General features: G+C 33.7%; 1 protein-coding gene across 1 annotated transcript; it reads left to right on the forward strand.

Moving 5' to 3' along the window:
- Nucleotides 1-873: 873 nt before the first annotated feature.
- Nucleotides 874-2,223, forward strand: LOC126977960 (zinc finger protein 239-like). The gene has a single exon (XM_050826674.1). It carries the CDS (start codon nt 880-882, stop codon nt 1,828-1,830), a length of 951 nt encoding a protein of 316 aa, XP_050682631.1. The 5' UTR covers nt 874-879; the 3' UTR covers nt 1,831-2,223.
- Nucleotides 2,224-16,498: the final 14,275 nt, after the last annotated feature.

Genomic DNA, 16,498 nt, shown 5'->3' on the forward strand with positions numbered 1-16,498 from the left:
CTTATTTGTATCCAATGATTTTAGCAATTTGAGAATTACATCTTCTCGAATAATGCTGTTGCATATCGTTTCGTCGTGTGTTATGTATGTGAAACTTTGCGTGTTGATTGAATACGGTGGTTCACAAATACGCTTTCAAAGTATTTACTAAAGCCATTACATACTGAGATTTCATCGTAGTATGTAGATAGTCCTAGCGTGAGTTTTACAGGATATCCATAGTTGTTATTCCTGAGTGATTTAATGTTGGACTAAACAAGTTTAGGATCTTTATAAATATAGTTTTACATGCGCTGTGTGTGATAACACAAAAAAAAAACCAAAAGAAGTGCCTTACAGATTTGTAAGGCACTTCTTTTGGATTTTTTTTGTCTTGACTTGAGCCTCCTTCCGTATGGTATAACTGAATGGAGTATCCTTCCATTCAGTTATTCGTTGATATTATTATTTACAGGCTGGACTGCAGACTTGCAGTTAGGTTTGATGCCCCAAGTACCATCAGACTGTGATGTATCAGTCAACCAGCTCTGCCCTAAACAACTAAGGGTAAACTTAGTGAGGTTGGATAATGATAGTGGTAAGATTATGCTGTAATTGTTATATTTTGTCTTTAATTTTTAACCATTTTATTGTGTTATTTTAAAGTGTTAAATAAGCGTAGAATATATTATATCGCTTCTACGAAAAAGCAAATATCTGGGAGTCTAGTAAGCGAAACTTATGAACTGCGTTTTGTCTAAAGGAAATTTCACTTAAAGTTTCCTTTAGACAAAACGAACTGAATCAATATCAGCTAAGCTATAACATTTTCCGAAAATTACATATTATTGTATTTTTTTTAATTATAATATTATATTTTATCTTACAGTTGAAGCATGCATGCATAAGCACAATGTAAAGAGAAACAAACAGAAAAGCTTAATGAAACGAAACTATCAAACTAGTAATTTGAAGTCAAAAAATAGAATATATTCTGGTGAAAAGCCATATTCTTGTAACGAATGTAGTAAGAGCTTCAGAAAATCTGGTGATTTGACGAGACACAATAGAATACATACTGGTGAAAAGCCATATTCTTGTAACGAATGTGGTAAGAGCTTCAGAAAATCTAATGATTTGACGAGACACCATAGAATACATACTGGTGAAAAGCTATATTCTTGTAAAAAATGTGGTAAGAACTTCAGTCAATCTGGTAGTTTGAACATGCATAACAGAATACATACTGGTGAAAAGCCATATTCTTGTAACGAATGTGGTAAGAGCTTCAGAAATTCTTTTATTTTGAAGGTGCATAATAGAATACATACTGGTGAAAAGCCATATTCTTGTAAAGATTGTGATAAGAGCTTCAGTCAATTTAATGCATTGAAGGAACACAATAGAATACATAGTGGTGAGAAGCCATATTCTTGTAAAACATGTGGTAAGAACTTCAGTAAATCTGGTAATTTGAAGATGCATAATAGAATACATTCTGGTGAAAAGCCTTACTCTTGTAATGAATGTGATAAGTGCTTCCATCGACCTTGTGATTTGAAGGTGCATAATAGAATACATACTGGTGAAAAACCATATTCTTGTAACGAATGTGGTAAGAGCTTCAGAAAATCTGGTAATTTGAAGATGCATAATAGAATGCATACTGGTGAAAAGCCATATTCTTGTAACGAATGTGGTAAGAGCTACAGAAAATCTGGTAATTTGAAGATGCACAATAGAATACATACTGGTAAAAAGCTATATGCTTGTAAATATTGTGATAAGAGCTTCAGTCGATCTAATGCATTGGAGAAACACAATAGAATTCATACTGGTGAGCCATATTAATATTATATGTGGTATAATTTTCTTTCAAAACAGCCATTTAAGTCTTACCATAGAATATATACTGGTGAAAGGCCATATTCTTGAAAACAATGGGATAAGAGCTTCTGTCAATCTGGTAATTTGAAAATGTACAATAGAATACATACTGGTGAAAAGCCATATTCTTGTATAGAATGTGATAAGAGCTTTAGTCTATCTCGTGATTTAAAGATACAATAGAATACATACTAGTGAGAAACCATATTCTTGTAAAAAATGTGGTAAGAGTTTCAGTCAATCTGGTAATTTGAAGATGCATAATAGAAAACATACTGGTGAGAAGCTATATTCTTGTAAAAAATGTTGTAAGAACTTCACTCAATCTGGTAATTTGAAGATGCGCAATATAATACACAGTATGTATTATCTTATCAGTAACTGGTGAAAAGCCACATTCTTGTACTTAATATGGTACGAGTTACAGTCTAAATATAAATCTAATGTTATACCATAGAATACATACTGTTCCAAAAATATAATCATTTAATGGAATGGGGTTAGAGTTTCAATATCCTTTCACTGTATTTCTGTGCGTAGAGAGTTCTAGTAGTAGCGTTCTGGTCACATAATATTAACGCAAGGACGGATCATCTCTTCGGCTGCGATTAATCCGCCAGCAACGACGTGTGTGCACAGATTCTCTCTGCTGACATTGTTGTCTTGGGTAACTTGGACTTGGCGACTACACCCTGCTACCAGATGATGTTTATAATACTCACGTCAAGAAGATACGGCGGTTTGTTAATGGGGCAGGACTTGACGACTAGCTATGAGTGGCGAACACAATAGTTCAATTCTGGACGCGGTATAGTAACAACTAGGACCCATTAAGACTTGCCAAATAGCCATTCTCTTCATATTATATTTATTATTATTATATAATAATATTAACTGTAACGAACTTCATGTCATTGTTATCATAGGCATACAATAAACAACTAGACTCACAATCATACTCAAAAATCGTCTTAAGCAAAACCCTGCCTACGCGTCTATTAGGCAGAGTTTTATTTCAGTTGTGTTTTGACCGCGCTTTGAATACAACGCCACGCAATATTCAACATTGAACAATAGTGACATAGCTTCCTGAATAGCGTTAGCGTAAGACTATATTATAAAAAGATCTGCACTCGATCTTCTGATCTCATATTTAAATAATGGAAAAATAAGAAGGTCGAATCTACCTCGGTATAGGGGTACTACAAGTGTATATTATTGGACCATTCCTCTTCTTAATATACATAAATGATCTACTGAACCTTGTAGAAAATAAACACAAGCGGATGACACTTCACTCATATTCAAAGTAAAAAGAAGCCAAGTCTTATGTGACGAATTTGGCTTTACCTTCGAGGTTATCGCGTAATTGGCAATTGCTCGAGATTTCCAGACCCTGTATTCCGATACTAGGCGAGGCTTTTAGGAAAGTATTGTCGAATAATAGTAATATACAACTCAAGTAAAATGGGTTAATAGGTGATTGATGAAACGCTATGAATTGAGTTACATTACCGTGATGAGACACTTAGAACCAGCTGGTTTAAAAGCGTGTTCTCACGGCCCTAAAATTAGAATTGGGGACGTGGTGGGGAGCTCCCTAGATCACCTGGTGTGTAGGAAAACTGTTATCATTATTATTACTTTTTTTTACATCCCACTCCTTTTTGGAGATTTAGGCACATTTCATGCAACCGCTTCAAGTTTTCTTGCGGAGCCTACTAGAATATCTGCGACTAGCGCCACGTGTATTGACAATATATTCACTGACATTATTCCAATAAACAAATGTATTATTAGTAAATTACACTCAGACCATTTTGGTCAACTAATAAATATTAAAGACATCAGATCTATTCTGAAAAAACGAGTTAAATGTACTCCTGTAACAAATTATCGTTTAAATCAATTGAAAAATTGCCTCAGTTCCAATTCTCTATTCCTACCTCAACTTAACTTAGATGCCAATGCAATGTACAACATATTTTTTGAATCTCTTTTACTAAACTGTTTAACTCTGTTTTCATTTCAAAATCATTTATCCTAAAAAATACTTTATCTTTTAATGGCTGGGCTTCCGTCGATTTACACAAACGTAGACAAACATTGTATAACTTATATGGAGAGAGGCGATTTAATACAAGTGCAAAATTTAAAAATAATGTAAGGTTATATTCTAAAGAATTCAAGCACGATTATAAATTAGCTAAGTCTCACAACATAAGTTTAAAGATTAAAAATAGCAATGACAAAATAAAAACAACTTGGAAAATTATAAATGAGGAGATCGGTAAAACTAATAAGAGAAATAATGAATTCAAATTAAAACTTGGTAACAGATTCTGAAATTGCAGATACATTTGAAAAGTTTTTTAATGATATACCGGTCTCTACGACAAAATATCTAAATTCCTATATCTGCAATGAAACTGCTACAGAAAAATATATCTTTATGTAATACAAACTTTAAATATAAGCATGTTGATCGCATAGAGATTATTAAAACGTTTAGACTAATTAGCGTTAAGAAAACTAAAGATCTCTGAGGAATCTCTGTTAACGTAGTGAAATCTGTAATAGAAATTGTAGCTAAAGACTTAGCTTTTATTTTCAATAAGTGTGTAGATTGCGGTATATTTCCAAACCAAATGAAACAGAGCAAGATCACTCCTCTATTTAAGTCGGGAGATAAAGCTGACCCCACCAATTTTAGACCAATATCAGTACTACCAACCTTTAGCAAGTTTTTCGAAAAAATTATGTTAACGCAATTAATTAACCATTTTTACAATAATAACCTCATGCATAATAAACAATATGGTTTTACCCAAGGTCTTTCAACCACAGATGCTAGTATCGAGTTAATAAGAAATATTAATTTGGATGCTTGGGAGGATTCATGTGATGCGTTGGGAGTGTTTTGTGATTTATCCAGGGCATTCGACTGCGTTCATCATGAAACCTTACTTCAAAAATTTCACCACTATGGTGTTAGGGATGTTTCACTAGATTTAATAAAATCATACTTGTGTAATAGGATTCAAAGAGTAGACGTTAATGGAAAAAGATCAACTGGCTCTATCATATCGATGGGTGTACCGCAGGGCTCAATCTTGGGTCCTTTTGTGTTCCTGGTTTACGTCAATGATTTACCATACCTTATTCAAAATAAACATGATATACTGTTTGCTGACGATACATCTTTGTTATTTAAAATAAAACGCCAGCAAAAACTTTCTGTCAGGTTGACGACGACATTGCTGAAGTAGTAAATTGGTTTAATGTCTTTTAACTTCCAAATATAAAGCACCAACCAACACCTATAAAAATTAATAATGAAAAACTTGATGTAGTAGAAACGACAACATTCCTAGGCATTACATAAGACTTTAAGCTACAATGGGGTGCTCACATAAAAAACTTATGTAATCGACTTAGCTCTGCAGTATTTGCGTTTAAAAAATTAGGCAGCTGACAGATGTTGAAACGGCTAGACTTCATAGTGTCATGTCTTACGGAATTATATTGTGGGGTAGGGCTGCAGATATTGAAAACATATTTGTGCTGCAGAAAAGAGCAATTCGAGCAGTCTATAAAATGCGTTCAAGGGATTCATTGAGAGAAAAGTTTAGTGAAATAAATAGTATGACAGTACACTGCCAGTACATATACGAGAACCTCCTATACGCCCATAAAAATATTAGCCAATTTAAAAAGAATAGTGATGTACACAGTGTCAATACTCGAAACAAACATAAACTCGCAATTCCATCTACTAGGCTCCGTAAAATTGCTAAATCTTTTAAAGTGGATTGTGTTGTATTTTATAATAAACTCCCAAATGAAATTAAAATGTTACCCATTAAAAAAATTAAATGTATCGTAAAAAATAAATTAACATCTAAGGCCTATTATAGCGTGAAATATTATTTGAATGATAAAGATAGTTGGAATTAATGTTCTAAATCTTGTTAATGAATATTGTTATACTCATTTGGATGCTATTGTAACTTTTGTACTTCATCCTGACTTGCACTAAATAACTTATAAAGTTTTACAGTGAATAAAGATTTTTTGACTTTGACTTTGACTTTCATTATTTTAATTATTTAATTCACATTGCACGTGTTCTTACTTCGAAGTGTTTTTATTTATTTCATGGTAGGGACACAAAAAATAAACCCCAGCTATATCAACCGATCATTTCCTTTTTATCAGCTCTTTATATACTTCAATCAGCTAAATTAAATTAAAAATTTCTCCACCTTGACGTTGGCCGAATCGTCGACATTCAGTCGACGGAGCCATATAAAATAAAATTGATGTAAACAAATTTGTAGTTATGTCTTTTTGTGATTGTGAATTAAGGCCGATCATAAAGCATTTTAAAGGAATTAAATGTGTGTTTTATATATTTAATAGGTAAATGTCTGAGTTTAGCGACATCGGTTTCCATAGTAAAATGACATGATGCCACTTCTACTAGATTTTTCTGTTCTGGGGATAAGATAGTGCACGCAAATAAATAGATACAAAAAATTACATGAAAATTATTATATACAGACAAAATACATTAGTTACTATACATTACTTGCAATTTAATACTATTGCTTTAAATATATTTAGAAAGTATACTGCACGGACTAGTAAAAAAATAAGGACTCCGTGTCACCTTACATAACAGTGTAGCACCAAAATAAGCCCATAGTAAATACATAGCCCCACGCACACACTTACACTACTACAGGCCGATAGGCGGCTATTATGGGAAATGTCATCGTCTATGACAGATCAGTTTTCGTCTCAATAAAGTATTTAAAAAATGCCGTCGTACGTTGTGAAAAAGTGTAAAAACGATACTATATAAAGTATTTGTGGCCATATATGATTATTTAAGGAAGGAAAAAATGTGTAACTAGTATCCCCCGTAACCGCACACACACTAGTATAACGGTGCTTCACTTGCTCATATCACGGCGCGGAGTCCTTTTTTTACTCGTCCGTGGTATATATGTAGGGATCGGGACATAGGACAGGAAGAAAATAGGTTATGCAGAACCCCAAAGTTATGTCCGGCACACAATGTGGACTATCTATACTATGAATGCTTGCAATGTGGGTCGGACAAGTTGTGTGACCAAGGCGCTTTTCAATATGGTGGTAATGATTTACTCAAGTTTAATGACAGAGAACCATGTCATGATTTGTTAGGAATTATTTGTTGAATTTAGAAATAATTTATTGCCTTCAAATTGGCTGCTTTCTGCCCCGACTTTACCCCAGGAGTCCCCGAGAAAGAGCAGCTAAATACTAAGTATACTGGTAGGCCGAGAAGTTGACGTCCAAAAAATTTGCTAAAATTTGAATTTGTCTTATTTTATTGGCCAATGTTCTGGAAAGTTTTTTTTTTGAAGTTTTTCAAAATAGTTACAAGCCATAGGCTCCCCATTTTATTTTATTTTTGATACCTTGAACATTTTCATGAATTTAGTTGGAGCAGTTATCTTGAACTTACGACTCAATTCTAAACTAGTTGCGCATTATCATTATATTTTATATTATATTATTATAATATAAAAATATTCTATTCATAGTTTCTTATGTGGTTATTGCAACTATAGTTTCAAAAAAATTTGAAAAATGTCCTAAACCACAACTAGGTGAAAAAAGCGGATACAAGGGGAAATAAATTATTATCTCCTAAACTACGCAAAATCGTAGAACATACAGAGGGGTGATTCGGATACTCATCACCTGAGGCTTTCAAATTTTAGCTTTGCACGTCAACTTCTCGGCCAGCCTGTATATTTTCTTAAAGGAGAATTGTCACCACACACCACAACTTCATTTGCATTTGTGTCGGCTGTTTTGTTGCCTATTATACCACAGTGGCTAGGTATCCAGACAAAATTGACTGAAAGACCCTTTGTTGAACAATTGTAAAGCTTACTTCTAGTGTCTGCTATTAAAGAAAAAAAGGGTTCAGTGGTTTTATGAAACCACGGTAAAAGTGAAACACATTCACATTATACACATTTAACTAAAAATGTTTGGAATAATGTTCCATTAAAGGTATAAAAATCGCTTTATCAATCTTAATTTTATACTTGGAAAATTGGAATGATAATGGGGAATAATAAAAGTAGACTGAGCAAATAAACACATGAGGTAACACCTTAATAAATAACAACATTTACATTAAACACTGATAAAAACAAACAAAATAGCGTGGAGCACTGGCACAAATGAGTAATACACTACACGGTCAGCTGCTGCGAACTATACGCGCCGCCCGACCGTCACGCGACATGTAACACACAGACGAAGAAGTTTGAGACGATATAATAAAAGTTTCACTTTAATATCATTTAATGGGATACGAATTAATACAAAGGTATGAATAATATGGTTTGATTATTATCGGCACTTATATGAACAGTAGCCATTAATTTAATTTAAATAGCAATTTACGTAGGGATTTTTTTTTAATAATAAAACTCATTACAATCTAGTTTTCTAAAAAAAACCGGTATAGTTATCGTAGTATCCATTGCAAAAGATCAAATCTTTTCACTTAGATCATGTATACATCTAGATTAGAATTAAATTTGACAGCTGCGAAAACGTCGAAAAAAATAGACTTCTAAAACTACCCTCTATTTCACTCAATTTTGAGCAATTCACGCACACTAACACAAAGTGTCATAAAAATCGCGAGTGTAACACGAAGATTGTCACGCACACTAAAGTATATTTCCTGGCTTGTTTTTATCGGTTGTCTGACAGCAAGAGATTCTATTTAGACGTACAAATCTATATATATAAAAGAAAGTCGTGTTAGTTACACGATTTATAACTCAAGAACGGCTAGACCATTTTTTCTGTTGTTTGATTTTTTGGGTTACCCTTAGCCCGGAATAGGATAATAAGTAATAAAATATAATAAAAACATTTATTTTCTCATACATTTTGTATGGATTGACATTTTGACATTTTTGTGACACCGAATCACGACATTTTCTAGCAAACACTCAAAAATACAATGTTTGTTTCCAAATGTCCTCATTTGGGGCAGACATTGTCTAAGAACGAAGATTTAATCCGATATTCAGGGTATTAATTTATTTATATTCTTACACACAATACAGTAGAAGAATAACGTACCTACTATAGTTATTCCTATGTATTATGTATGCTAATTCTAAAAATAAGTGTTTACAAATCAGTAATACGGACTTTGATTTTGTAGTTACTAGGACAGATTCACCATCGGAGTGGATCATTGCAATCTCTCGAAGATGCACACCATAAATTTTAACAATTTTATTTCATGGGCACCATGGAGGAACAACGACATGAAGGGATCAATGCAGCAATGATAATAGCAATTCTTCATGATCTGCAGCAACTACTTCATGAACATTTTGCAAGTCGAGTTAGCCCGCAAATCTTTAATTTCCGATCCGTCTTGCATTCGCCATGACCATTAACAAATCTCAAGGCCAATTCTTGATAGTTTGTGGTCTGAATCTAGAAAATCCATTTCCCATGGTCAATTTATATGTACGTATAAGAGATTTCCACATATATAGTCACTCATCACGATCTGATCAGAGATCACCATAAGGCGTAAAGACTTGAAATTTGGTAGGAATATTTCTTTCGTCGAGTAGAGGTCAGCTAAGAACGGATTTTACAAAATTCCATCGGCGAGAGTTTTTTTTTTAACAGAAGAACGTCTGTCGGGTCCGCTAGTTTAAGTATAAATAATACATTTCATAGAGTAAGTAGTGAGTTAGCAAACTAATTGTGCTGAACTGTGACTCTTATCATTAACGAGGGTTGTCAAGTATTTGTTTATTATATGGAGATAAAACCGATTTAAAGTTTTAAGAGACTATCTAGATTCTATACGTTTAAATTATCTAAGATTTCTATTCATTCGTGTGTTCATATTCGAACCACGAACCAGGCTAGTATAGATCATACCTCGCTAAAGTAAACATTGTGTGGTAAAACATGAAGCAATCTGTCACAAAGTGAATTGTATCCAATATCGAATACCAATACCAATATCGAATAGTGGACGCTAACAAGAAAAGTACATCAAGAGGGAGGCATCCCGCGTCAGGTGGCCTAGTCAAATGTGAATCTATACCATCCTCGTATCCACCTGAAGACACACAGAAATTTCATTAAAATCCGCCCAGCCATTTAGGAGGAGTTCACTGTCAACACACGTAGTTACAGAAGAATTATATATATAAAGATATTTATATATGTGAACATGTACCTACCGGGATTCGAACCCGGGACCTCTAGCTCAGTAGCAGGAGCACTAACCACTGGGCTTTATGGGTCGTCAGTTAATATACAATAACAGTTATATTATTTATAAAACAAAACTATCATTTATATAAACTTGCTACATTGTCAATAATAATAATTAGGTAGGTACCATCAAAAAAAAAGCGCGTACACCTTCCTTAAAGGCCGGCAACGCTCCTGCGATTCCTCTGGTGTGCGGCGGTGATCACTTAACACCAGTAAGCTCGTTCGTCCTCCTTTTCCATAAAAAAAATATAAATATGACCCATCATTGATCGGTAGTGTAGTGATTACATTCCGTAGTACTTAAATATACTGACATTGAGTTAACTGACCTCACATTATGAGTGAAATTTCGGTAGTCAAGTTACCAGGATCGCATAAAACCTAAGAGCCAGAACTGTATTGCAATGTAAATACTATTATGATAATAATCCAGTAAATAAAACATTATATGAAAGAGATAGAAATACGATCGCGTATGTGTTGGAGTAACACACAACGACATATTAAATCGACTCCTCCCACTTGGACGATTTCATTAATGACGCTTTATTATTCGATTTAGTGTATAATAAAGTATGTTGTGTTTGATATTGAATATTGGGAACGGCCGTTACCAGGGATAGAAGTTTGTATGGAAATTGAAATAATGAACTGGCGATAAGAATGACTTATCGGGTATATTGGGACAACTTCAGATTATTGACAGCTAATTACTAAAAGTAGAAGGTAGTAATTTATCTCTATCTGTAGATAGTATATTGGGAACGGTCGTTTGATAGACTAGGTACCTAACTATAAGATTGAATTCATTTTATCTAGGTTCGGGAAAATAATTCCTTTCTAGTTTGGTCTGAAAAATAGAAAACGTTTATCTAGAAGTATGCGGAGTACATAAGTGAAGAGGAGATGTGAAGAGCATCTTTGTCTTAAGGATACATTAATCGACGGCTCGAACTCGTTGTTGGGCGCGGCTAAAACGCATGCTATCTCATCCAACATCGTGTGTGAAAGTGACACACGTTGTAAAGAAGTAGAAATAATCTAGTGCGCTCAGGCACACACACTCCGTGAAATTGACGATGATTTATGGCAAAAACGAAAGCGTAAATGTTATAAACAGACCATTGAACATTTGGATATTATGAAAAAACTACTAAATATACCAGTACAAAATAAAATTAATTTAATTCTTAAGTAACTTATCTATCCCTATAAAGTAATAGTTTTGCGATTTTCAAACTCCATCAGTTGTTTATTTACGCTCAAAGATTTGGCAAAATTACTATTGAAACTTAAGCGTAGGTCGGACTATTATTATAGTACTAGCTGGCCCGACAGACGTTGTTCTGTAGATAATAAAAAAACTGTTTTATAGGAATTTGCCAATAATATTTCAAAACATCAAGAATTATTTCGTAAAAAATGATCCCTGTTCTTATAATCAAATTGTCTCACAGTGGAACTGTCAAAGCGTGCGTCACTGAATTCTCTCGTAGAAAAAATGTCCATACAAAACAAATATTGAAAATAAAAATAATTATGAGTCCCAAATAAAAATAAAAACTATCCTATCTCTCAAGTTGGACTAAACTGCACTTCATGAAGTAATCTCCATTAAAATCCGATCATTAGTTTAGGAGTCCATCGCGGACAAACAACGTGTCAACAAACAAGATAAGATTATATTTTATTTATTAGGAAGCCAACGTGCATACATCAATCATAATCTATGGACACATTTAAAAATTCTTTAGCATGTCGAGTTAGACTGTCAGTTACAACATTATTAGGAATAATATACATTATTTATTTAACTCAAACTTATTATTGTGTTACTTAAAGCTTAAGACAATTTTGAAAAATATAACAAAAATAAAGCCACAAGCAAAAGGCTGATTAAAAGAAACTATTTTCTTATTTATTAAACAAGAAAAAATAAAAGAAAAAAACAATAACTACGAACAATGACTAACCATCTTGCAGTACTTTCATATTTTTTTTGACTTCTCTTTTGAAAGATGGGGCAGAGTGCCGAAAAATATCTATACCAGCTCTTTTAACCAAATTGCTGTAGGTGACAAGTATTCTACACTTATATTAACTTTTTTTTATTTCATGTTTTCTTTGGTCTAATAATAATAATTTTATAGTAATAATAGCGTAATATTGTTTTATAGTTTTATAATAATAATATAATATTGACACACTTTTACACAAATTATCTTATCCCAAACTAGGCATTGCCTGTGCTATGGGTGCAAGACAACGATATATTTAATACAATATACTTAAACATCCATGACACGGAAACAAACATCTATATTCATCATATAAATGAATGCACCTACCGGGATTCGAACCCAGGACCTCTAGCTTAGTAGTCAGGGTCACTAACCATTCGGCTATAAGGGTCGTCCATTTAATCCAGTTTAAAAAAATTAGAATTGTTTTGAAAATTGCACCAAAATAAAATATAAAATAACTCATTTTCTTTTCTCGCGTCTTTTGTTTCTTTATTCGCGTCGGAATATTTTCATTGCGTAATGTTGTAATCGACACTCTAAGAAACCAATTTTTGTGGATATTGAGATGTGATTGCGCCTTAATTACACTTTACAACCCTGGCTACGATGAACTGTGTCCACGTGAAATACTGCGCACTTTCGATTTCAATCAGCGCAGTTCTAGGTTTCATGTTATTGATCTAGTTCTATGTCTCTCTCATTCTATCATCGCTGCTTTATGAGTTCCTGGTCATCCGATGCACGAAAGATGCACTAACTTCTTGTTGGCAAATAATTGCAAAATAAGATGCATACACGGATGCATGTTCTTAAAAAAAGAACTACTAAAAAGGTTAATCGGCTAAAAAAGTTTTTAATTCTATAAACAAATTGTTCATTTGTTTAGAATGAAAGAGAACTATTATATTAAATAGTCCGTATATAATATTATACAAAATAGGAGGGTCCGTAGCTACTACGTAAGTCGGTACTGGCTAGGAGCTCATCTAATTCCTAGCTAACAGATGCGTTTGAAGCGTTTAAGCAAAAAGCAATCATATATCGTGAATGTATAATGTCAAATAGTACATATTAATTAAATCATACGCTATATTCATAAAGAGTTTGATATTGCCCTTAAGGCTCTTATTTTAACATATTTCCTATTCATTTTCCTATTTTCTTATATATTATAAGTAATAATATGCAAAACTATGCATATCCTGTATTATGGGTACAAGACAACGTAAAACTTTATACAATTGGAGTGCTTACTTAAACTTACATAAATACATTTATCATTCATGACTCGGACACAAACATCCCTATTCATAATTATTATACTATTTATATCATATTAGTCTATCCGTCCTACTCTAGTTTACTCCTCACTCACAGTCACCTCCACATAACGTATGCCATCCTAGTACAAACTATACCTACAGTTGCAACATTGTATGCTATTATTACATTGATAAACGAACGACACAAGGCACGCGGTCAAGAAGATAAGAAAGACAAACTTACAAAAGTTACGTATACACTGCTTGCATACTAACTTTAGTATATTTTCATAGTGTTAAATATTGTGTCCTATCGTGTACCTATATGGGCAGAGGGCAATGGAGAGGGCTATGCTCAGAGTTTCCCTGCGAGATCGAATCAGAAATGAGGAGATTCGTAGGAGAACCATAGTAACCGACATAGTCCAAATGATTAGTAAGTAAAGTAAGTATGTTTGTTGAATCATTTTACATATTATATTGTAATTGAAATGATTTGTAAATCGATGGAAATGTAAATTTTGATATAAAAGAGTGGCAATGAGTTTCTTGCTACTTCTTCTCATTAGCTCAACCCTTTACGAAGTAGCGGTAGATTCATTAAGAAAATATTTTTTTGACATTCATAAGATATTTCCGTGACCTACATGAATTAAGTTATTTTGATTTGATTTGATTGCGAAACTGAAGTGGCAGTAGGCAGGGCATATAGTTCGACGGACAGATGGCCGTTGGGGCGGTAAAGTCCTCGAATGGCGGAACCACGTACCGCAGTGTTAGGTAGGCCGCCCACAAGATGGACAAACGATCTGGTCAAGAAGGCAGTGCAGGACCAATCGTCGTGGAAATCTTTGGGGGATCCCTTTGTCCAGCAGTGGACGTAGTCCGGCTGATGATGATGAAGATATAAATTATTAAGTGGAAATACAGCCGGGGAATGGATATCCATACTATTATTGCGCTGTAGAATAGGGCTCAATAAACTTGATATTTTATTGTACTACACAATTTTAAAAAACCGCGGAGAGAGAGAGAGACTTCCAATATAGGTAATATAATATTGAAGACCTCATAGCCTAGTTGTTAATGGCCCTGCCCCTATAAGGTATGGTATCCGGGTTCGAATCCCGATATTCACAAGCAATAAGTGTTATGAATGTGTGTATGTATATTGTATTTTATATTTCGTCTGTCTTAACTGGATTACAATAGTTTCTTGTGTAGTGTAGGTATATATATATATATATATATAATAAAAACAGCTACATTAGAATACAAAGGTAAATTCCGCCACTGGATAGAAGACCCCAGTTCGAATCCTGATGTCATATTAGTTTTTTTTTTGTTCAAGTTTTGTACATTCTTAAAAATCCGAGCAAGGCTCGGTCGTCCGGATATTAGTGAATTAATTACGATAGGAAGACTACAGCATGATAGTTGCTATTCACAGTATCAAGTTGGGCCGCTGATAACAAGTGATGAGTCAGCTCCTTTTAGCAGGGAAACATGCGCCGCAAAGTTCATATTTTATATTTGAATAATTTTTGTATTTTTTTTATGAAAATATGGGACGAGACAAGCAGGACGTTCAACTGATGGTAATTGATATGCCCTGCCCATTACAATGCAGTGATTCTTGAAAAACGCAAAAAATTCTGAGCGGCACTACAATTGCGCTCATCACCTTGAGACATAAGATGTTAAGTCTCATTTGCCCAGTAATTTCACTAGCTACGGCGCCCTTCAGACCGAAATACAGTAAAGTTTATACATAACTGCTTCACGGCAGAAATAGGCGAAGTTGTGGTACCTATAATCTAGCCGGCACCCTGTGCAAAGGAGCCTCCCACTGGTAATGTTTACTTACCTTATTTAATTTTTAAGATTGTAATTAATATTGTAAATTGTGTGTTTTTGTTGCTCATAAAGTGTTTTATATTCTATAGTATCTTAGTAGATATTGATGTAGAGTAAATTGATGTGTATATACACCTCGACACATTTAATTACTTATGGCTTCATAACATAAAACGACTTACGGCCGTTCCCAATATATATATAGAGATAAATTAGTACCTTCTACTGTCAGTAATTAGCTGTCAATAATTTGAGGCTGTCCCAATATACCCGATAAGTCATTCTTATCGCCTTATATTGGGACTCGTGAATTGCAATTTCCATACAAACTTTATATCGCTGGTAAGCTATACGTCGTCGACTTGACAGACAGCGTGCACGGATTAGGTGAGTTACCTTCGATAAGTTAATTGGGACAGTAAAGTCAACGATAGTTACGATTTTTATCTCGAGTAAGAGATAGACTGAGTATTGGGAACGGCCGTAAAAGGTAATGCGGTATACGATAAGAAGTCTGGCGTCAACATTAGATTACAACACTAACAAAACAAGGCTCCATCCGTAGCGTATACATTTAATACTACCTCATCAAAAAATAAACCTATCAACCATGACTTAAGAGTCATGGTTGATAGGTGAAATTATGAAAACCTTGAACATACATGTACATTTATTTCTATCTAAACCCTACTCTGGAAACAACGATCCTTAGTATTATAGTATACTAGCTGACCCAGCAAACGTTGTATTGCCATATAAAGTAATAAAAAAATTCAGTAATTAAAATTTTTAGGGTATATAAATAGATGACGACCGATTCTCAGACCTACCAAATATATCATACATAAAATTTATCGTACTACAATAATCATTATATTCGATTGCCATATTGCAACTCTATTGCGTGTCTGTGGATGGATTAGAATAATATTAAAATCTCGATACAATAGTAAGTTGATCGTAGATGGGTGAAAATTTGAAGTTGTATGTATTTCTTAATGCTGAATCATAATTAAACAAATTTAAAAAAAATGTCAAAAAAATAAAAATAAAATTTAGGGATGGACCCTTAACATTTAGGGCTATGAAAAATAGATGTTGTCCGATACTCCACCTTAGCCGATATGCACGCTAAGATTCACGAAAATCGGTCGA

The sequence above is a fragment of the Leptidea sinapis genome, chromosome 2 (assembly GCF_905404315.1).
Source record: "Leptidea sinapis chromosome 2, ilLepSina1.1, whole genome shotgun sequence".
In the NCBI taxonomy this organism is placed as follows: Eukaryota; Metazoa; Arthropoda; class Insecta; order Lepidoptera; family Pieridae; genus Leptidea; species Leptidea sinapis.